This window comes from Periophthalmus magnuspinnatus, chromosome 23 (genome assembly GCF_009829125.3).
Source record: "Periophthalmus magnuspinnatus isolate fPerMag1 chromosome 23, fPerMag1.2.pri, whole genome shotgun sequence".
NCBI classification, from domain to species: Eukaryota; Metazoa; Chordata; class Actinopteri; order Gobiiformes; family Gobiidae; genus Periophthalmus; species Periophthalmus magnuspinnatus.
In genome coordinates this window covers 7,186,459-7,208,418 of record NC_047148.1, presented here as the reverse complement: position 1 = coordinate 7,208,418, position 21,960 = coordinate 7,186,459, and the positions used below count along the sequence as shown (strand labels likewise).

The following is a 21,960-nucleotide window of genomic DNA, read 5'->3' as shown; positions in this document are numbered from 1 at the left end:
TCAACACCATCCTTCCTGCTCTGCTCCAGGAAAAGCTCGCTCAGCTCAACGTGCCTGACTCCACCTGTAGGTGGATCACTGACTTCCTGACAGACAGGAGACAGCGCGTGCGGCTGGGGAAGAATGTCTCGGACACTCGGACAATCAGCACAGGATCTCCACAGGGCTGTGTACTTTCTCCCCTGCTCTTCTCCCTGTACACCAACTGCTGCACCTCCAGCCACGACTCCGTCAAACTGGTTAAGTTTGCGGATGACACCACCCTCATCGGACTCATCTCGGACAGCGATGAGTCTGCCTACAGGAGGGAGGTGGACCGGCTGGTGTCCTGGTGCAGCAGCAACAACCTGGAGCTCAACGCCCAGAAGACAGTGGAGATGATCGTGGACTTCAGGAAAGTCACAGCCCCCCTGCCTCCCCTCACCCTGACGGACTCCCCCATCACCACTGTGGACTCTTTCCGCTTCCTGGGCACCTGCATCACCCAGGATCTCAAGTGGGAGCCGACCATCAGCTCCCTCATCAAGAAAGCCCAACAGAGGATGTTCCACCTGCGGCAGCTGAGGAAACGCAAGCTGCCAGTCCAGATGATGGTACAGTTTTACACTTCCATCATTGAGTCCATCCTCACCTCCTCCATCACTGTGTGGTTCGCTGGGGCCACTGCCAGGGACAGACAGAGACTGCAGCGCATTGTGCGCTCTGCTGAGAAGGTGATTGGCTGCAGCCTTCCATCTATGCAGGACCTGTACTCGGGGGCGAGCAGGCCGTATAGCAGCTGACACCTCTCACCCTGGACATGGACTATTTGAGCCACTTCCCTCTGGCAGGAGGCTACGGTCCATTGGGACCAGAACCTCTCGCCATAAGAACAGTTTCTTCCCCTCTGCTGTTTGTCTCATGAACACTTTATAATATCTGCACTATACTGGACACTTTATAACACCGGTCACTTTAATAAGCCACTTTGCACTGTTGCTCTGATGCTGCTATTGTACATATTTTCTCCCTTTAAGTATTTCATTTGATTTTTTTAAGCATATCTTTTTAACTTTGTGCATGCCCTTATTTGTATTTGTATTTGTATTTATTCAGTGTGTTTATGTTGCACTTTTTCACCGTATCAAGTTCCTAGTTTGTGAACTGTGTTCACAGACTATGGCAATAAAAGTCTTCTGATTCTGATTCACATGTCTGTCTAGTCATTGCAATGGTGCCATCCTTGAATAAATTCTTACGTTTCTCTAAATCTTCCCTCTTCTCTTCTGCCATGTCGGTTACAGAGTTTAAAGAAATTATTGAGCCATTACTAAAAGATATGTCATGTGACAATGAGAATAATTTTAATCCAATTGTCACTGATCAATTGTTTGACAGAACAATGCTCACCTTAAAATCTGCTCTCAATGTTGTAGCTCCGCTAAAACAGAAAAGAATTAAACCAAGACCTCCGGCTCCATGGTATACGTTACAGCTCAGGAAACTCAAACAACATGTAAGACGCACAGAGAAGCTTTGGCGCCGCTCGTGCTCTGAGCAGTCTCTGAAGGCATGGAAGCTCTGCCTGCTCACTTATAAGGCTGCTCTGCGGAAAGCCCGAACCAGATACTATTCAAATCTAATAGAAGTAAACAAAAATAACCCCAGATTTCTGTTCAGCACTGTAGCCAGGCTGACAAACTCCCACACCGCTAATGAGTCTCTTATCCCCTCGAACATTAGTTGTGATGACTTTCTTCGATTCTTCGATTACAAAATTACAACCATTAGAGACAAAATCAACAAAGCTACTCCTAAAATCAGCTCTGAGCAAATCCAGTCTGTAATACCAATATCCCACATAGATCCTCTAATAATATTAGATAAATTTACTCCTGTTGATGAGGTGGAGATTACCTCTACCCTTTAAGTATGCTGTGATTAAACCCCTTTTGAAAAAACCTAACCTAAATCCTGATGAACTAGCCAACTATAGACCTATCTCTAATCTTCCCTTCCTCTCAAAAATTTTAGAACGAGTGGTGGTGCAACAGCTCTGCCGCCATGTGCAGGACAATAATATATTTGAAAATTTTCAATCTGGATTCAGAGCTCACCACAGCACAGAGACTAGACTGCTTAAATTAACAAATGACTTACTACTAGCTGCTGATAACGGGGTGGTTTCAGTCCTGGTCCTAGTGGATCTCAGTGCAGCATTTGACACCATTGATCACAACATTCTACTGCAGAGGTTAGAATGTGACATTGGAATCAGAGGGACCTCCCTCAAATGGTTTAAATCCTATCTATCAGATAGGTACCAGTTTGTTAGTATAAACCAGTGCACCTCTCCCTGTTCTAAAGTAGCCTGTGGTGTTCCACAAGGATCTGTGCTTGGTCCAATCCTATTTACTCTGTATATGTTGCCATTGGGTAACATTGTCAGAAAACATGGCATTAATTTTCACTGCTATGCTGATGACACCCAGCTGTACTTATTAATGAAACCAAATCAGACTGATCAAATAGATAAACTCAGTGCCTGTGTGAAGGACATCAAAACCTGGATGACCTTGAATTACCTGCTCTTAAATCCTGAAAAAAACAGAGGTCATTGTCATTGGTCCCAAAGGTCGAAGAGATTCTCTGTCGGACCAGATAATCTCACTTGACAATGTGACAATGTGAGTATAGCTTCTAGCCCTACTGTAAAAAATCTTGGAGTCCTATTTGATCAAAATCTCTCATTCACAGCCCATATAAACCTAGCTTATAAAACCGCATACTTTCACCTGCAAAATATAACTAAAATTAGAAATATTTTACCTAAAAATGATGCTGAAAAACTCATCCATGCATTTGTTCCAGACTTGATTACTGTAATTCTCTGCTCGCCGCCTGCCCCAAAAGTACTATAAGGAGCCTCAAGTTGGTCCAAAATGCAGTGGCCAGAGTCCTAACAGGCTTCCTGTCGAGCTTAGAATCAAATTCAAAGTCCTCCTCCTGACATACAAAACCCTAAATGGTATGGCCCCATCCTATCTGCAAGATGCTATTGTCCCCTACCAGCCAAACAGAGCACTCCGCTCTCAGAATGCAGGACTATTAGTGGTTCCTAGAGTGTCCAAAAGTACAGTGGGAGGGAGAGCATTCAGTTACCAAGCTCCTGTGCTATGGAATCAAGTCCCTGCTGATGTTAAACAGGCCCCCACAGTCTCTGTATTTAAGACCAGGCTTAAAACCTTCCTCTTCGGTATAGCTTATGACCAGGTTACTTAGTTTAATGTCACACCAAACTAATTATGACCAGATTGGCTGGGATAAGATAGGCTGCAGTAGGAGATAACTAGCTGGGGGACGTATGGCAACCTGAGCACTATCCTCTGCTTCCTCCTATTTTCTCATCAGCAATGTTATTCACATGTTGTCCCCTGTCCCACTCCCCCTGTGGAGTGTAACTCTTTCAGATGTCCCGATGACAGCTGGACCCTCTCCTCCTCCCTGCCTGGACCTCCTCCACCCGCCTCCCTCTCCTCCTCGCCTGGCTCTCATCCTCCTCGCCTGGCTCTACTCCTCCCCGCCTGGCCCTCCTCCACGCCCCTCCTCCTTGCCTGGCCGATTTTTCTTGTTTTGTCTGATTTTTCCTGTTGTTTGATTTTCCTGTTTGTTTTTGTGTGTAGGCAGCACGGTGGCTGAGTGGCAACACTCATGCCTCACAGCAAGAAGGTTTGGTTCGATCCCCGGGTCGCCCAGGCCTTTCTGTGTGGAGTTTTGCATGTTTCTCCCTATGTCTGGATGGGTTTCCTCCGAGTACTCTGGTTTTCCCCATCAACCAAAACAAGAACGCCCTTTGAGACAACTGTTGTGATTTTGGGCGTTACAAAAATAAAATGAATTGAACTGAAAATGAATGTCCATGCACTTTTTCGCAACTGTCAGATGACTGAGAATAAGAGAGTTTGCGGGGACCATCCCATACACAGGCTCAATCTTGATCAGCTCTTGTGCCAGATCTTCAAACATTTACAACAGTACAAGGCCTAATGTCTTTACAGCAAAAGCTAGCACACTTCTCTGTAATCGTTTGGGGGGTAAGCGCACACAAGTATTTTACTTCGGCTTACTCCTTTTGAGCACAAACTTGGGATCTGGGTGTACACTGTTTTGTTTTTGTTTGTTTTTTTATAATGCTCAAATAAACAATATTCATTCATTCATTCATTCACTTCTCTGTAATCGTTTGTTTCACCTTTGCAGGCTTTTTTCGCAAAACTCACTAGCTCATCATGTACATGCTCAAAAGTTCAGTAGATGGTGCAATCAAAACCATAATCGCCAGAGGCAAGCCTCTGTTTCACTTCCACAGCACACCATTTTGTGGCTTTTTTGCGCTCATAGAAACTAGCCACACGACCACGAGAACCTGAGCCCAGCCTGAGTCTGTGTAAAATGATAGAACTTAAACCTGAATCAGGCCGAACCTGTTGGGTCCCGCCAGGTTCTGTTGGATTTGGGCAAAGATCTTCAGCTCTAACACAGGCCCTGTCTCCCTCCTGAGCAGTATGATGGCTGGACATTCCCATGGTGTTAATACTTGTGTATAGGCTAATTGTTTGAGCAAATGAAAGTGGCACTTTCAGGGATCTGGAAATTGCACCCAAGGATGAACCAGACTTGTCCAAGTCCACAATTATCTTCCTGATATCTTGGCTGATTTCTTTTGACTTTCCCATAATGTTACACAAAGAAGCAGTGTGTTTCAGGTGTGCCTTTAAATACATCCACAGGCGTGTCTCTAATTTACTCAAATGTTGTCAATAAACAAAGAAATCAAAAGCTTCCAAAGACATGACATCATCATCTGGGTTTTCCCAAATTGTTTAAAGGCATAGGAATCTTACTGTATATAAACCTCTGACTCTGAAGAAAGTAAGGAGAAATTTTTTTTTTTAAATCCATCTCTTATTCTGGCATTTAGGAATTAGAAATAATTTCTGTAATCCTAATTAACCTAAAACAGGAAAAGTTAAGTCTGATTTCTTGTCAGACAGTGAGGAAAAAGGTCTGTCTTTTTATATAGTGTATGTAAATACAATATGTAAATCAGACAGACAGCTATCAGCAGGTTACAGATGGATAATCATCGATGGTGGTGGAAACTTGTAAGTTTCTAAATGAGCTATTTGTGTCTCAAAGCTAATGCTAACCTAATCTAAATGTCAAAATAGAACACAAAATAACTTTATGAATGTACATGTAATGTAAGTCAATTGTTTTTTTCTGTGCAAAATAATTCAGAATTTTAACATTTCTAATTAATTTTAACAATGCCCACTTTTCTAAAAACAGAAGCTTCCTCCAATGAAGTATTTACATTGTAGTGAAGGCATTGACATGCTGTCTGTGATGATCTATCTTGCTATCGACTACCTGGTATTTAAATATGGATTTATTTTACCCAGGAAAATGAGGGCTGTTGACGAAATGTCCACATGTTCTTTACATATTGTTCTGTTTATAGATCTTCAACTTGGGGTTACATCAGTGGTACAAAAGAGTTACAGTCTGCTTCACGCGATCAACTTTTGACTTAACAACCTCAGTGTCACCATTAGAGACGTCCACAACGCAGTCTAAAGCTGAGCTCCACAGTTGTAGTTACAAATATCTCTCTTCAGCAAATGTGGAAGAAGGACGCAAACTTCTGGACTCTATAACCTGGCCTGAAACTCTGTCTCTGCCCAAACCGTTTTCACTGAATTTGACGACTAGTGCCTCCAAAAGCATGTTCACTATTGTACCTCAAAAGGAAGGCTGGTATATGGGTGACAAGTTGGCGGTTACAATCCAGATGAAGGATTTCTATGGAAACCCAAAGAGGAGCGGAGGGGACTTTGTTATCGCCAAGCTCCAGAACCAGCAGCTAGGGGCAGGTGTAGTGGGACAGGTGCAGGACCACCTCAACGGGACCTTCACTGCAGTGTTTCCTCTGCTGTGGAACGGAACGGTGAATGTAGAGGTAAGAGATTGATATTCATAAACTCAGAGTCAGCAGCTCCCAGTATAGAGCTTCAGTGTCATGGTGCTCCTGTCTCACAGCACACAATTACAGATCGACAAGGTTTTTTTGGTTTTTTTTTATGGCCAAATTCTGCACACAATATACATATCTATATTCTGGTAAAAAAAAAAAAAAAAAAAAAAAAGATATGATAATATGCCTTACATTGGCTTACTTCCCAAGTCCCTACACCAGGGGCGTCAAACACATTTTCATCGAGGGCCACATCAGCAAAATGGCTGCTCCCAAAGGGCCAGATGTAAAATAAATCAAACAAATTTTATAACTTGTTAATTTGCGCCTCGGACGTGGAGTTTTCGATGGACGTAGCTAACCTGCTAGCCGCCGCAATCCGGTGTGAGCTGTGTGACTGTTTCTCCGCGCTGGCTGATGGATTGATGAGCTCCTACCACGCAGCATAAAGGAAAGTCATTCTTTCACTCTCGATATTGGTGTCATTGTATTTTATTCCACACGGGGCTGACTTTAGCTCATTTATCCACAGCATAGCTAGTATCGGTATCAACCTCCTGGTTTTGAGATTTGTGGCCTATGTCACCACTCCAGCTGACTCAGAGGGACGCTGAAAATCCGGACTGGATTACACCGCGCTACCCTGATTATTGATGAGCTCATATCATATGAAGTTAAGCGCTTTTTGCTGGCACGCCTCCCTGGTTTGAGACCTGCGTGGATCAGATTCTCATTGAATCCCCCCGATGGGGAAATCAACGTGAAACACGAACCGGATTACAGCTACTGGATTTCTATTGGACAGGCTCGAAGGACACGTGAAAAACAATGTCACGCCTCCTGATTACATCGTGGTTACTATTTTTACACATTATTGATGGCCTACATCATGAACCCAAATGTTACTATACATTTCACACTCCTGTTCTGCCAGGCAGGGGAACCTGTGAAATACATCCAAAAGAAGATGCACCATCACCTTCATCCCTTGTCCTGATTTCTTGGATCTGACCCATCTAATGTTGCCCTACAGGACAATTTTGTCATTCCTTTTAGTTGTGCTTATATTTCTGTCCCAGACAAGAACATTAGAAAAGGTCACATTAGCAAATATTTTATACAAAGATGTTTAATTGTCCTTTTGTTACTGATTTCAGGTAACATTCAGCCCAACCCAGGTCCTGACCATAGCTCCCTCACTAATATCTCTCTTCCCTCTGTTGTTACCCCTCTATCTAAAAACACTTTTAAAGATCAAATTACATACGATAGTTTTTGTAACCGTAAAAGTCTTGGTCTAATGCATTTAAACATCCGAAGTCTTCTTCCTAAGTTGGACGAGTTGCAAGTATATGTCCAGTCTGCTAGCCCTGATGTTTTGGTCATTTCAGAATCTTGGCTTAAAAAATCTGTGCCTAATACAGCTGTAGCTCTTTCTGGTTACAATATCTTCAGACAGGACAGACTTACTAAGGGCGGTGGAGTCACCATTTACTGTAAGGACAGTTTGCAATGCTCTGTCCTACTGTCTAGATCTGTGTCCAAACAGTTTGAGCTGCTAGTACTGACTATCCGTCTCTCTAAGAATTATTCTATCAATGTAGCTGGCTGTTATAGACCACCATCTGCCCCTGCCTGTGCCCTATCTGCCCTCAGTGAACTCATTGCTCCATACACATCCTCTGAATTTTTGTTGCTAGGTGATGTCGGTTTCTGTTCTGTTGTCAGAAGAACAGGCGCAGAGGCTCGGGAATCATTCTGTAGATTTTTATTTTACAGTCGGGTTAAAGGCAGCGTACAGCAGAATCAGATGCAAAGTCCATGTAACATCAAATGCAGAGTCTGACAATTTGCGAGTTGCGCGTGTTTTTAATCATCTCAGGGTGGGTGTCACTCGTTCTGTATCAAAGAAGCTATTGTGAAGAAGTGCGAAATGTGGCCTTGGCCAAAATGTAACATTATGTCTGAGAGTAAGAAATGACACCGTCTCGTGGGAAACAGAACATACTGTAATATATTTGTATATTGTTCACACTCCCCCTTTTGATCACATACACATGTGATCACTAAAAGAAAGGCGCCAGTCGCTACCTTTCAACAAAAATAAAATAAACCACCCAGAAAATCATAAGTCTTAGCTAAAACATAAAAAATATATAAAAATTATCAATATCAAGTGGATAATTTCATAAAATGTTAGCAGAGCTTCAAATCATAAAACATTGTGTAAAATATGTGACACTCAGATTTATAAAATGTGTATGACACTCGGACAGCATGGATGAAACAAAGAGCAGCTACTGAAGGAAACACCAAGAATAAAATAAAATTTAAACTGAGTCAGTTTCAAAGTCAGAGTCATCAGGCGAATTATTCATCAGTAGGGGTTCAGAGGCAGACAAATGCAAAAGCTGAGCGTGTGGTTGTTGTTTAGCTATAGCAGTAGTGATAAGTCGTTCAATAAGATTACGAAAGCAGGGGACCACACAACATCCAATTATAATAAGTACTGCAATGATGATCATGATAGTAGTGAAAACAGAGACAATGGTTCCTGTCCAGGGACCAAATATTCTGTGGAACCAGGCTGACCAAGAATTGTTGGGGATCCCTGAATTTTCAGATAATTCATAAGCTAATGATTTGAGTTTAAGCAGGGCTTTTGTGACACTTCCATCTGGGGCAGTGTTATTGGGAATGTAAGTACAACACTCAGTACCAAACATAGAGCATACACCACCTTCTTTGGCTAATAACATATCTAAAGCTATACGGTTCTGCCAGGCCATCAGAGATGTGGGACCCAGTTGTTCAGTTATTCCTTCTGGAGCTTCAATAGTGAAGTTCAAAAATCTTTGTTGATTATAATATAAGTAATTTATCCAGGCTACATTTTTATTGGATGTGACCCATGAAAACAAAATAGAGGCTAAACCTGCCAAAACCTCATCCTGGGCCTTATATTCATCTGGGACACAACAGGGTGTGTTTACAGCATTAAGATAAATGTCTTTATTGAATGAGCCTAAGGGTTTGTCTTTGGAAGGGAATAACACAGATCGTTTCTGGATTTGGTGTAGTTTAATAGCATATGGATTATTAGGTAGTTTAAAGTCGTCAATAGTGGGAAATGCGTCAGCAGGTATAAGAGTAAAAGGGATAATAAGCATTACCAGGGTGCATTGTCCAGTCCAGGTCTTGGGTAGCATAGCATGTAAGTGTAGGTCTGCACAGAGCCACCAAATATCTGCTCTTGACAGGGAATGATGGAATAAGTCCGCATAAGGTTCAGACATTAATGTTCTGTTACAATGCAAGTCAGTAAAGTCTCCAAATTGTTTGTCAGGGTTTGTATGTGTCCTGCTCGCAAAACAGGTGTATTTTCTGTCTCCAACAGCCCAATTGAATGGCACATCTTTAGAAGTGACAACTGGAAATACTTTGTCTAAATGATAACAGTTATCAGTGCTATCGAAAGTTTCGTGTGTAAACAATTTGAGCATACATATCATGTCTGTATCATTGTTATAAGGGGCAGGTGCAGTAGTCAATTGTGGCCTAGCCGAGGCGCATGCAAAGCAATTCTCATTAGTCATAGTTTTAGTAGTATATTGAACCCATTTTAACCATAAATTTGCTCCAATGTCTGCACCTGTCTCTAGAAAGATTACTTGGGACATAGATAGTTCTTCAAAATACTTAACAATGCTGGCGTTTCGTGATGGTGGGCGTGGATGTACATATAATGAAAACTTTGTTGTAATGTCTCCCACTGACTTAAGTAGGCATAGGATAAATGTACTATTATCAGATGGAGCAGGTGATTTCAGTGTTAAAATGACTGCATTACAGTGTGGATATGGCTTGGGGCTTCTTATTATAGTGAGACGTTTAGGTAAAGTAGGATTTTGTGGAAAGTCTGGCTTGTGTTTATTGGTCCAGTCAGTAGTTGAGGCAATTGTAATATACAATAGAGATTTTTCTATTTGAGAGTTCATAAGGGTCAGTCGTGCAGGTCAGAAAGTCACATACGTCAAATTGTGCTGTACAGTCCTGTCCTTCTAAACAATTAATAGTGAATATTTTTCCTCTAAATTTTAAACCTGTTTCTCTTGGTGCCCTTTTCAGTGCTCTCCGTTTCATACCTGTATTTTTGCGATCCCCTCCAGCCGGAGGGTGCATGTCACTTGTTATATTTGTCGCGTTTGTGGTTGATCTTTTTGCCTGTCTGAGGTCCTCTTTCATCTCACTATTTTGTAGATACCACCAAGCTAAAACAAGAAAAATAGAAATGATTAAGAAAAAATAAAGAAGTTCAGGTAAGGTACATGGAAAATGAGGGCATGGTCTATACTCCCCCTTTTTCTCTCTCTTCTTCCCCTCCCGGAGCCCCGGGGTTGGGTGTGCCTGGTCCCTCCCCATCTGGTTCTGGAGCTGCTGTGTTGATGTCAGCGCGAACTTCGGCAAGGGTACGTAGAGTGGGGTCCACTGGACACTTGATGCAATGTGATAGATGGTACCAGAACTTAGAATCGCCGTGCTGGACCTGCACAGATCTCCAGGTTGATTGAGTGATTTTGTAGGGTCCAGTTTGGTAAGGTTGAGTCCAGTTGTTGCATTTGTGTACTTTAATGTAGACCCAGGAACCAGGGGCCAGGTCATTGTCAGCGTCTGGAGTCATTTGAACAGTGTGAGTCCTTTCTCTACATTTGTGCATTTCAGAGACTATTTTCTGCAGCATTTGGACACAGTCATGATGTTGTTTGTCCCAGTCAAGGAAAGGAAAGTCCTCGTTGAAAGGTCCAATTGGTTTGTGCATTTCTTGTCCAGTCAAAAGCATGTGAGGTGTAAAACATGTGGTTCTGTTTACACTGTTCCTGATGTCCATCAAGACAACAGGAAGAGCTGTGACCCAATCTATTTTGCAAGTTTGCCAAACCTTAGCTCGTTTTCTCTTAATAGTAGCATTCATACGTTCAACTTGACCCTGGCTTGAAGGATGGTAGATACAACCAAAATGCTGAGAAATGTTTAAGGCCTTTAATGTGTCGCGGACTACCTTAGCTGTAAAATGAGTTCCATTATCTGACCTGATCTGATAAGGGACACCAAATCTAGGGATTACCTCCTGCACTAAATGTTTAACAACTTCTTTAGCTGACTCTGTTTTGCACGGAAATGCTTCTACCCATTTAGTGTACTCGCACACAATCACTAAAAGATAACAAAAACCGCGAATGCGCATGTCAGGGCCTATATCCGTAAAATCCATCACAATCTTCTCAAAAGGTTTATTTGGAAGTGTAAAAGTGCCAGGTGGAGGTTTACAGGTCTTCTTGGGGTTCATAGTTTGGCAGGTGTGACAAGTGTCAATCCAATATCGCAAAAGCGATTTCATGTGTGGGGGCCACCAAAGGTCAATGTGTTTCAGGAGTGCTTCATAGCTTCTGTGTGTTGGTCCATGATATTCATCAAATAGCATCTGTAAGAGTGGTACTGGTGCAACAACTTTTCCTTCATGGTTTCTCCATAGTCCATCTTCATCTTTTTTAGCTCCTCTCTGTGTCCAGACAGAATGTTCATATGCTCCAGCTGCTTGTTGGATTTCTCTTACATATGTTTTTTTGATGATTCCTTGTGGTGTCGTTTCTGGTGCTGTGTCAGGCATTTCTGGTATTTTGTCTTGTGTTTCTGTGTTAGTTTCTCCATTTGTAGTTGAGGATCTTCGGGCAGCCATTGCTCTTTCATTGTAGTTGGCAACTTGTTTTGCGGCTGTGTCTGCTACATGATTTCCTTTAGTGTGAGCTTTGCATTTCATTATGGCCACCCTTCTTGATAGCTGTACTGCCTCCGGATCAGTTAGGACTTGTGTCCAGTAGACTGTGGTTGGTGCTTTCAAATCTTCTATCACATCAGGGGACAAGTATAAAATCTTGGTGTGGTTCTTTGGTTCCAGGCTTCTTATCAATGCGATAGTCTGTGATTTTGTGAGTAGTTTGTGTCCTTCTGGACAGAAAACTAGAGACAATGAGAGTTTGCACATAAGATCTCTTCCGCAGAGCGAGATTTCACAATCTGGTAGGTATAGAAATTCATGTTCAGTAGTTAAATCCTCCATGCTTACTGCCAATGGTTCAGTGAAATATTTTGTTTCTGGTTTTCCTAAACAGCCGGAAATGGACATAGTCTTTGTAGTCAGTGGAAATGGGTGTCTTATGCAGGAAACTGTGGCTCCTGAGTCCACTAAAGAACATATCTTCTGTCCATTTATCATCAAAGCCACCATTGGTTCGCTGGTTCATTGGTTTCCATGGTTTCAGCGACTGGCCTTGGTATGGCTGTAGGCCCCTTCAGTTGTCATATTCATGAAAACACCCGTGGTCATCAGGATATTGAGCATAGTTGTCACGGAGAAGTGGCATCATTCTTGGGGCTTGGGGTAGTCCATATTGTCCTGGACTTTGTTGTGTCACCATGGTTGGAGCTTGTTGTATCTGTGGTTGGACCTGCTGCATCAGCGGCTGAGCATTTTGCATGAAATTTTGATTGTACCCCTGTTGTGGCGGCACCTGATTGTATCCATGTTGTGGCTGAATTTGTTGTTGCCTTAGTGGGCAGTCTCTTAACCAATGTCCAATTCCACCACATGCATAACATTTATTGGGTTGCATACTCATGTTTCCTCCTCTCCCTCTTCCTATTCCTCCTTATCCTCTTCCATGTCCTCCTCTTCCTCCAGGAGCCGTGTAGATTATAACTCCTGGGTTCATTTGAGCTGTAGCAGGAGCTGCTGGTTGTTGGACAGGTGGAGCTTGTTGTTGTTGCATGACCATCTTGATTGCAGCAGCAAGTTGACTGGTTGTGGAAGTTTCTTCTTTATCTTCTTCTTGGACTGTCAGTACCTTTGTAGTTTTCTTCTTGTTTTCTTTCTCTTTGACTTCTTCCTGGAGTTTTTTTTGTTGTAATTTTAGTGTAGCCATTTCCATATTTAGTTTCTGCTCTTCATTTTCACTTTTAGACTGGAGCCATTTAGAGACAAAGTGGCTGCATTGCATGTCAAATTCTTCTTCTGGCTTAGAGTGGAGGCCCACTACTTCACTCAAGCGTTCTTGAACTGGTTTTGGTAGTCCTCTTACCAGAGCTGAGAAAAACATCACTGTGGATCCAGTTCCTGTCTGCAGGGGTTCTCCTGTTGTGTCATAGAATAGTGCCTTGGCTTTTTGTTTGTATGTGTGGTAATCTTCACCGCTCTTCATCTGCAGGGACAGCAGTCCATCATGGAGCATAGTTGGGAAGCGGCTTTTCAGTTCTTCTGACAGGTGAAGCTTGAATGTGACCAGGCCTGTGTTACTTTGAATTGGTGCATGAAGCTTTTGTTGTATTGCTCCACGTATGTTTTCTGCAGTTGTCTCATCAGTGGCTCTCACCAAGACTTGTATGTCTCCCCAGCAGAGGGTTTCTCCTGCTGTGTACTTAAGCAGAGCACGGAGCCAGGCCAGTCCACTCTGGGTGATGCGTGGGAGGCTCATCATCAAGGAGTTAAAATCTTTAAGTTGAAATGGTTGGTACAGTGGCGTATGTCCGGGCATTACTCTCAGTGGTGCAATGTGGGCTTCTCCGGGTGTTTCTCCTGGGCCCCAATCGAGCAGGTCAGTTGGTGGCTCTTGTCGTTTTCCATGGAGGGGCGTCATAGATCTATTTATGAATGTGTCTTGTGCACTCTCAATGTCCACTATGGCGGTGAACGAGCCCGTGATTGGCTGTGGTTCTTCTGGTTTAACGTCTGATGGTGGCAGTGTTGATGGTGTAGCTCTTTGTTCCAGGACATGTAGCATGCTTTTATCAAGTGGCTTAGTATTATTTTGGTTGTTTTCTTAGGTTCATCTGGGCCAGTAGAGCTGCCAGAGTCACTTGTTCTGTCACTGGTTTGTCTTGAGATTCCCTTTGGCACACAGTGTCTGGTCAGGTCAGTCAGTTTTTGTGTTGTTGCCACTTGTGATTCCAAAATGTTTGTTAGTGCATTGAGCTGGAGTTGGATATCTTGAAGATTTTCATCTATAGGTGTGGATCCAAGTGGGACCAGAGACAAGGCTCCTCCCTTCACTTTGTGTGTTGCTCCTTGTATCATTTCTTCTGCTGTGGTGGGGGCGAACAGGTTGGCTTCTGATGGTTGGTACGAAGGTGGGTGGCATAGTGTGGAGCTGGTGGGGGTTGGGGGTGCTTGTGGAGCCATCAACCAATCAGTTTGTAGTCGAGGTATGTCTGGGTGGGATTCTAGCTTAGACTCAGCTCCTAAGTGGCTTTTTGTGCACTCCCTGTGAGAAATGCCATTGTCAAATGAATTTCTATGAGGTCTCACAGAATTTCTTTTGTCATGTTGTCTTGCACCTTCCTTTTCCTCCCCTTCATCAGCACTTTCCAAATTTTGGTTCCAGCCGGTGCTGCTTCTGGTGTTGTAGGAATGACGTTTCTTCTCATTGCCATTATTTCTTGCGTACTTCTTAAGTACGGGGTAAATACCAGCGCTCGTAGTTTTTTCTTCTTCTGTTTCAGCTTCTCCTTTGGCAGGTATTTTCTTGAATGCCACCACTTTTCCTGCCTTTTGTTTGGGTTTTAAGACCAGTACATAGGCCAGTGTCTGTTCATGCTTCTGGATTTGTAGTTGCTTAGCCCATTTTTCAATTTTTTGTGCAGTCTCTAGTTTGTCTTGGTGTTGTTTAATTTTGTCTTCGTTCAACATCTTGCCACGAACAGTCCAGACTGGGTGTGTCTGATGATGTATGACCTTTGCCGTGTGGTAGCTCATGATTTTTTCCCATTGGGCATTGGTTGGGGCAAGCGCATCTTTACCGCAATGAACTAACCGTTTTGCACTATATTTACTAAACAGCGTTTTAATCAGTGTGATTTTAGCTTTAGCTTGTTTAGGATCTGGTTCCTCCTCACAAATCTTGCTCTGTAAATGCTCTAGGAGCTCAGTCATTTTGATAAATTGTTGTGCCATTTTGTATAATCAATTTCAGCGTTTTTAAATTAAAATCCAAAATGTCTAAAACATAAAAAATTGGTTATTATAAGAATATTGTTTATTAGAATTAATACAATTTTTTTACCGTATTATTAATTTTGAAATTTGAAATTTGTACTGTCACTTCAAGAGTGTGTATCACGCTGCACTTAATCTACAATCAAAAACTAGTTCAAAATAAAACACACACTGTGGGTTTAATCACACAGCACCTATTAAGGTATCAAGCACACACTGCAAATTAATGTAGCTTTAAGAATATGGATCATACAGCACCTTTAAAATCATCTATCACACACTGCAAGCTACTGTCGCTTTAAGATTTTATCATACAGTACCTTTAAAAGCATCTATAATACACTACAAACCAATGTTGCTTTAAGAATATGTGTCACACAGCACCTTTAAAAGCCTCCAGCACACAAACTGCAAACTAATGTAGCTTTAAGAATATGGATCATACAGCACCTTTAAAATCATCCAGCACACACTGCAAGCTACTGTCGCTTTAAGATTTTATCATACAGTACCTTTAAAAGCATCTATAATACACTACAAATCAATGTCGCTTTAAGAATATGTGTCACACAGCATGTATTTCACACAGAACATACTGTAATATATTTGTATATTGTTCACAGTGACTTGAACTGGGATATGCTTAATCCACCCACCTCGGTGCAACTCCAACTGGATGCCTTAAATCTCTCTCAAATTGTTGAGGCTCCAACCAGATTCATCAGTAAATCTTTGCATGAAAAAGGAACCCTAATTGATGTCATTGTCACTAACAGACCGTCAAAGTACACATCTGCAGTTTTCTGCCAGAGTCTCAGTGATTATTGCAGTATTGTTTGCATAAGAAATGGTACAAATATTAAGTCTCCTCCATTAACCATCTATAAACGACATCTTAAAAACTTTAATGAGCAAGCCTTCTTGCATGATCTGGCAGAAGAAAAATGGCACAGAATTAACCTTATTCCCTCTGTTGAGAATGCATGGTCTCATTTCAAAAACACATTCATCTCTATCCTGAACAGACACGCCCCCTTAAAAATGGTCAGAATAAAAAATTGTTTCAGCCCCTGGATCAGCACTGAGCTGACTGAGCTGATCCGTCTCAAACACACACTCTGGCACAAAGCTAGGGCATCCAAGACCCTTATTGATTGGCAGTCCTTTAGATCAGATCGGAATCGTTGTACACAATCAATCAGAAAGGCAAAATCTGAATACTATAAAAATCAATTTCCTAAAATGTAGCTCAAACCCTAGAAAATTCTGGCAGACAGTTAAAACTATGGAAAATAAAAATTCATCTGCACATTTGCCAATTGCAATTAAATCCGAGGAGACTATAGTTTCAGACAAGGCCACCATGGTATATATGCTCAATAAACATTTCATCCAAGCTGGTCATGCCTTCACTACTGCTTTGGTCAGTTCCTCTGACTTATTACCTAATCATAACTCCCTCCCTTCAACCATCCCTCCTTTTGCATTCCAACTCCTACAAGAGAATGATGTGCTCAGGGAGCTTCTTAAGTTGGACACTCATAAAGCAGCTGGGCTGGATACATTGGATCCCTTCTTTCTGCGGTTAGCAGCACCCATCATCGTGGCACCTATTACTCACCTGTTTAACCTCTCACTACAATCCGGTGAGCTACCCCTGGAGTGGAAGTCAGCAGCAACCACTCCACTCTTCAAAGGGGGTGATAGTCTAGACCAGGGGTGTTCAGACTTTTTCAGTATGTGAGCTACTTTTAAAATGATCATTTCTGAAAGATCTACCACCTAATACAAAAATGTTAAACATATATTTATTTGTAAATGTATTATTAATTCTTACATGTACAGTGCATTTTCATGTACCTTGCACAACATTCTGAGATAATACTGCACAACACAACTGAACTTCTTACATGTTCATAATTACTTGAATGATGATTACTGCTCTGACTTGCACTGAATGGAATCAGTGAGGGATGTATAGTTCGGGCAGTAGCTTCTGACAGCCAGCCAGGAGTAAAATTGCATTTTTCGTTTGAAAGCGATAACAGAGCTAATCATGTTGATTACGGTTTTGTCTTTTTTTATAGCAAAAAAACCATGTTAATCGAAGTATCAGAATTTACAGCATTTTTTCACACAACTACTTCTATTTTACACATCCATCCGTATTTTTTTTTTTTACGCATCAAATAAATGAGTGTGAAAATCCCCGCAGCCCCCGCGCTCTCATTCATCACCTTCGAGGGACAACAGAGGCAGATTACCGTAATGATGGTAAAATATTTAGATAGCCCCATGTCTCCGCTTTGAGACACCATTTGAATTTACATGAGAGCACGACTGGGCGCGGAGTTACGCTGCTGGAAAGTCCACAACCGCGCTCTATCGACAACGATAGGATCCGATGCTATAGAGTTAAACTAACTCGCGCTTGTTTATGCGTGTGCAGCGCCCATGATGTGACCTAGGGTCAGGTGTAATCTGACTGGCTGTCCTGTATATTAGTCATGTGACTGGATGGATGACGGGACGTGATCTACCCAAAATGCCTTCGCAATCGACTGGTAGATCACGATCGACGTAATGAACACCCCTGGTCTAGACCTTAACTGCTACAGGCCTATCTCCATCCTGCCTTGCCTTTCCAAAGTCATTGAAAAACTAATCAATCAACAGCTTACACAATATCTCGAAACCCATAGCATCCTTACAGATATGCAATCTGGCTTTAGAACTGGCCATGGGTGTATCTCTGCGAGACTTAGGATTTTAAATGACATCATAAGTGCCATAGATAAAAAAGAATATTGTGTGGCTGTCTTTGTGGACTTGGCTAAAGCCTTTGATTTAGTAGATCACAACACCCTGCTCAGCAGACTTCAGCAGATAGGCTTCTCAGAGAAGTGCCTGGCATGGTTTAGGAGTTACATCTCGGGACGCACTCAGTTGGTGCGAGCTGAGGGGCATCAATCTGACCCTCTAACCCTGACCACAGGGGTTCCTCAAGGGTCCAAAGTAGGACCAACCCTTTTTAAAATCTACATTAATAATGTAGTTTCTGCTGCTGGCGCCTCCCACATACATTTATACGCTGACGACACCATTCTGTACACATCCAGCCTGTGCCTTAACACAGCCCTCCGCTCTTTACAAAACAGTTTCACCAGTCTCCAACACGTCTTTTCCAACCTTCGTCTTCTTTTAAACACAACCAAAATGAAATATATGATTTTCAACCGAAATTTACCTCAGATTCCCTACCACGCCAACATCTCATCCCTAGACGGCACACATCTACAACTAGTAAATTCTTACAAATACTTAGGCATATGGCTTGACAATACACTTTCTTTTGACATTCACATTAACACATTACTTTCCATAGTCAAATCAAGAATCAGCTTTCTATATCGCAATAAATCCTCATTTACCCATTCCGCAAAACACACCCTTGTCAAAATGACAATTCTCCCTATCTTTGATTACGGTGACATCATCTACAGGTCAGCATCAAAAACTCTCCTCCATAAACTTGATGTCATTTATCACTCAGCAATCCGTTTTGTCACAGGTGCCCCTTTCACTACCCATCACTGTCATCTGTACTCACAGATTGACTGGCCGTCACTTCACTACCGCAGATTAATAAATTGGTACAAATTCATCTATAAAACATTAATTGGTAAAACCCCTCTCTATCTTCGCTCACTCATCAATATTTCTAATAACACACATAACCTATGTTCCACTAACATTATCACCATGATCACCCCACGAGTCCGTACATCTTTTGGTCAATCATTTCAGTTCGCTGCACCCAACGACTGGAACAATCTACAAAAAACTCTAAAACTTAGTACTATGATACCAATAGCTTCATTCATCAACTCAATAAAATCTATAGTACGTGACCAATGTACTTGTTTTTAACTCTGCTTACCTATGTGTATATATGTAAATAGTGGAAAATAGTAACTGTCTTATATATGGCTGTGTAACTGTATCTCCTGATAAATTGAGATTTTAAGACCATCATACCTTTTAATTTACCCTGTCGAGGGCCACATAAAATGATGTGGAGGGCCGCATTTGGCCCCCAGGCCTTGAGTTTGACACATGTGCCCTACACTGTCGGCATTGGGGCTGGGAGTATCATACTCAGAAATAACCACTGGTGTTGGTTCTCTGTAGGTCATGCTGGTGCACACTAGTGAGTCCATCACTGTCTTAAAACGCTTGACAGAGGAGGAGCCCGACAGGATCTTCTTCGGCAGTGGCTTCAAGTCTGGATCGGTTAAACACAGGACCACATGTAACGTGTGCCTGGATATGAACAAAGCTCCACTGTGTAACTATACCGACCTCAACACTGGAGAGCAATGGTTCTGCTACAAACCCCCAAAACTGAGCTGTGACACTCGTATCAGCCACTTCAAATTAAGATACAGCCAGAAAACCAGCAAGGACGAAGAAGCTCTCTTCCAAAAGTAGGGATGATATATCAATCTTTGTTAAATTATTGGCACATTAAAATACTTGTTCCAATCAAACGTAGAGGTAGATTTAAATGAGCAATATCTGTCTGTGTTGTAGAGGAATCAACTTGAATGCCCCAATTGAGGCTGCGGGAAGTGACACTATCATGATTTTGCCAAAAGCAGGTATTGCCTTGTTGCCTTGTTTCTTTCTCATTATAAGGAAAATACAGAGAGAAAAAAGTTCCCCACTGTAATGAGAAGGTTGTCCATAAACAGAATAGTTTAAAACATTTTTAAACTTATTGTAAATCCATTCTTTTTTTTTCTTCTTTGTTCAGGTGAGCCAAATGTTGGGAGCCAAGGACCTTCCGGATATTATTTCAACAACCAGTGGCAACCACTACGTGGCCCTGCAGTACGCCAGTTCAACAATGCCTCAGTCATCATTGCCTGTCTCAAGGGGAAACAGTTGTATCTGTTTGGAGACTCCACCATCAGACAGTACTACCTTTATATCACAAAAACACTACCAAGTATGTAGGATAATTTGGACACTCACACCCTTCTACCAAATAATCATCTTTTATTTAACCAGAAGAATTAGTTTTGCAAATATTTGTACATGATTTTGTGATATAATGAACCTTATCCCCTGGAGGAAAATTGCTTGGCTAGAGCATTCTCTGCCTGAGATCCTAATTTTATTCAAACTCTGTCTGTTTCAGACCTTCAGAGGTTTGACAAGCACAGTTCACCACAGAGTGGCCCGGGCTTGGCGGTCGACTACGCCAATGACATTGTGGTGACTTTCCGCTGTCATGGGCCTCCTCTTCGCTTTACATATGTCCCTGTGTCCCAGCTGCGATACGTGGCTAATGAACTGGATGGAGTGACCGGTGGACCCAACACTGTGGTAGTGATAGGCGTCTGGGCTCACTTTAGCACTTTTCCCATAGAGGTCTACTATCAGCGCCTCATGACAATTCGCAAAGCAGTTCTACATTTGCTAAACCGGGCTCCAGACACCAAAGTCATCATCCGAAGTGGCAACATGAAAGACCTGAACCTGTACGAGAGTCTGACTAACAGTGACTGGTACTCCCTGAAGCTGGACAAGGTGCTTCGGGCTGTGTTCAAAGATACTGGGGTGTTCCTGTTGGATGCTTGGGAGATGGGACAGGCTCATTACCTTCCCCATAACCTCCACCCACAACCAAAAATCATCAAACAAATGATTGACGGAGTGCTGTCCTACACATGTCCTGAACATGGAAACTGAATGTTGTAACAAAGAACAAAGAAGGAAACGTTATAAAATGTACTGGAATGTGTTAAGACATTAAAAGTTTACTTATACAAGTACTTATACTTTTATTGTGTGCAGTATATTTTAACCTATGCCTGTAACCGCCTTTTTGTTTCCTATGAATTTCATGTTGTAGCCTCTAACTGTCCATGCAGATTTATTCAGATTTATGTCCCACTGGCAGCAGATGAAAATGTACCAGTGGATTCAGTGCGTGGACACTAAACTCAGACAAAACTGAAGTCATAATCTTTGGCCCACAGAAACAAACAGAAGTGTCAGCAGTCAGCTCCATCCTCTCTCTTTGAAACCTTCATATGAGGCTAGAAATCTAAGGGTAATAATGGACGCAGACTTGAACTTTAACAGCCACATCAAATCAATAACATGTACAGCTTTTCACCACCTAAAACCATTGCAAAAATCTAAGGTATACTGTCAAAACCAGACTTGGAGAGACTTATCAATGCATTTGTCTACAGGAAGTTAGACTGCTGCAACAGCTTGCTCATTGGCTTCTCCAAACGACCATCAAGACAACTGCAGTACATCCAGAACACTGCTGCTCGGGTCTTAACTAGAATCAGGAAGCACAAACACATGTCCTGTCCTCAAGTCTCTGCACTGGCTTCCTGTGGCTCAGAGAATTTAAAACAACTCTGCTTGTGAACAAGTCTCTCCATGGCCTAGCACCAAAGTACATCTCTGAAATGTTACTGCCATATGAACCATCTCGCACTTTGAAGACCTCAGGGACTGGTCTCCTGTTGGTGCCCAGAGTCAGGACTAAACATCGGGAATTATGCAGCTAAAATCTGGAACAGTCTTCCTGAGATGTGAGACAGGCCTCTACTTTGCCAATGTTTGTCTTTCTTATTCTGTAGAGCTCTTTGAATTACTTTGTTTACAAATGGTGCTGTAAATTTGCCTTGCCAGTATTGGGAAGTAACTAAATGCATGTAGTGAAAATATGTATTCAAAATACCAATTTTCAATAGCTGTATTCTGGTACCGTTACTTTCATTTTATGGTGTTGAGAATACAGTTACCTTCCTACAAAGGAAATCAAATCAAAGGAATACATAATCATATTTGATCATGTATTTGATCATGA

The 21,960-nt window shown here is 42.1% G+C and overlaps 1 protein-coding gene across 1 annotated transcript; it reads left to right on the top strand.

Annotated features, from left to right (window-relative positions):
- The first annotated feature begins 5,686 nt into the window (after positions 1-5,686).
- LOC117391890 (NXPE family member 3-like) lies at positions 5,687-20,838 on the top strand. The gene is made up of 5 exons (XM_055231900.1): positions 5,687-6,001; positions 19,254-19,549; positions 19,656-19,723; positions 19,879-20,073; positions 20,266-20,838. Exons 1-5 carry the CDS (start codon positions 5,768-5,770, stop codon positions 20,817-20,819), a joined length of 1,347 nt encoding a protein of 448 aa, XP_055087875.1. The 5' UTR covers positions 5,687-5,767; the 3' UTR covers positions 20,820-20,838.
- The last annotated feature ends 1,122 nt before the right edge of the window (positions 20,839-21,960 follow it).

Bases quoted from the DNA above. Each gene is read 5' to 3' on its own strand.
- LOC117391890 (XM_055231900.1), top strand. From the start codon at position 5,768: ATGTTCACTATTGTACCTCAAAAGGAAGGCTGGTATATGGGTGACAAG. The intron at 6,002-19,253 runs GTAAGAGATTGA...GGTTCTCTGTAG, and splicing joins ACGGAACGGTGAATGTAGAG to GTCATGCTGGTGCACACTAG. The intron at 19,550-19,655 runs GTAGGGATGATA...TCTGTGTTGTAG, and splicing joins GAAGAAGCTCTCTTCCAAAA to AGGAATCAACTTGAATGCCC.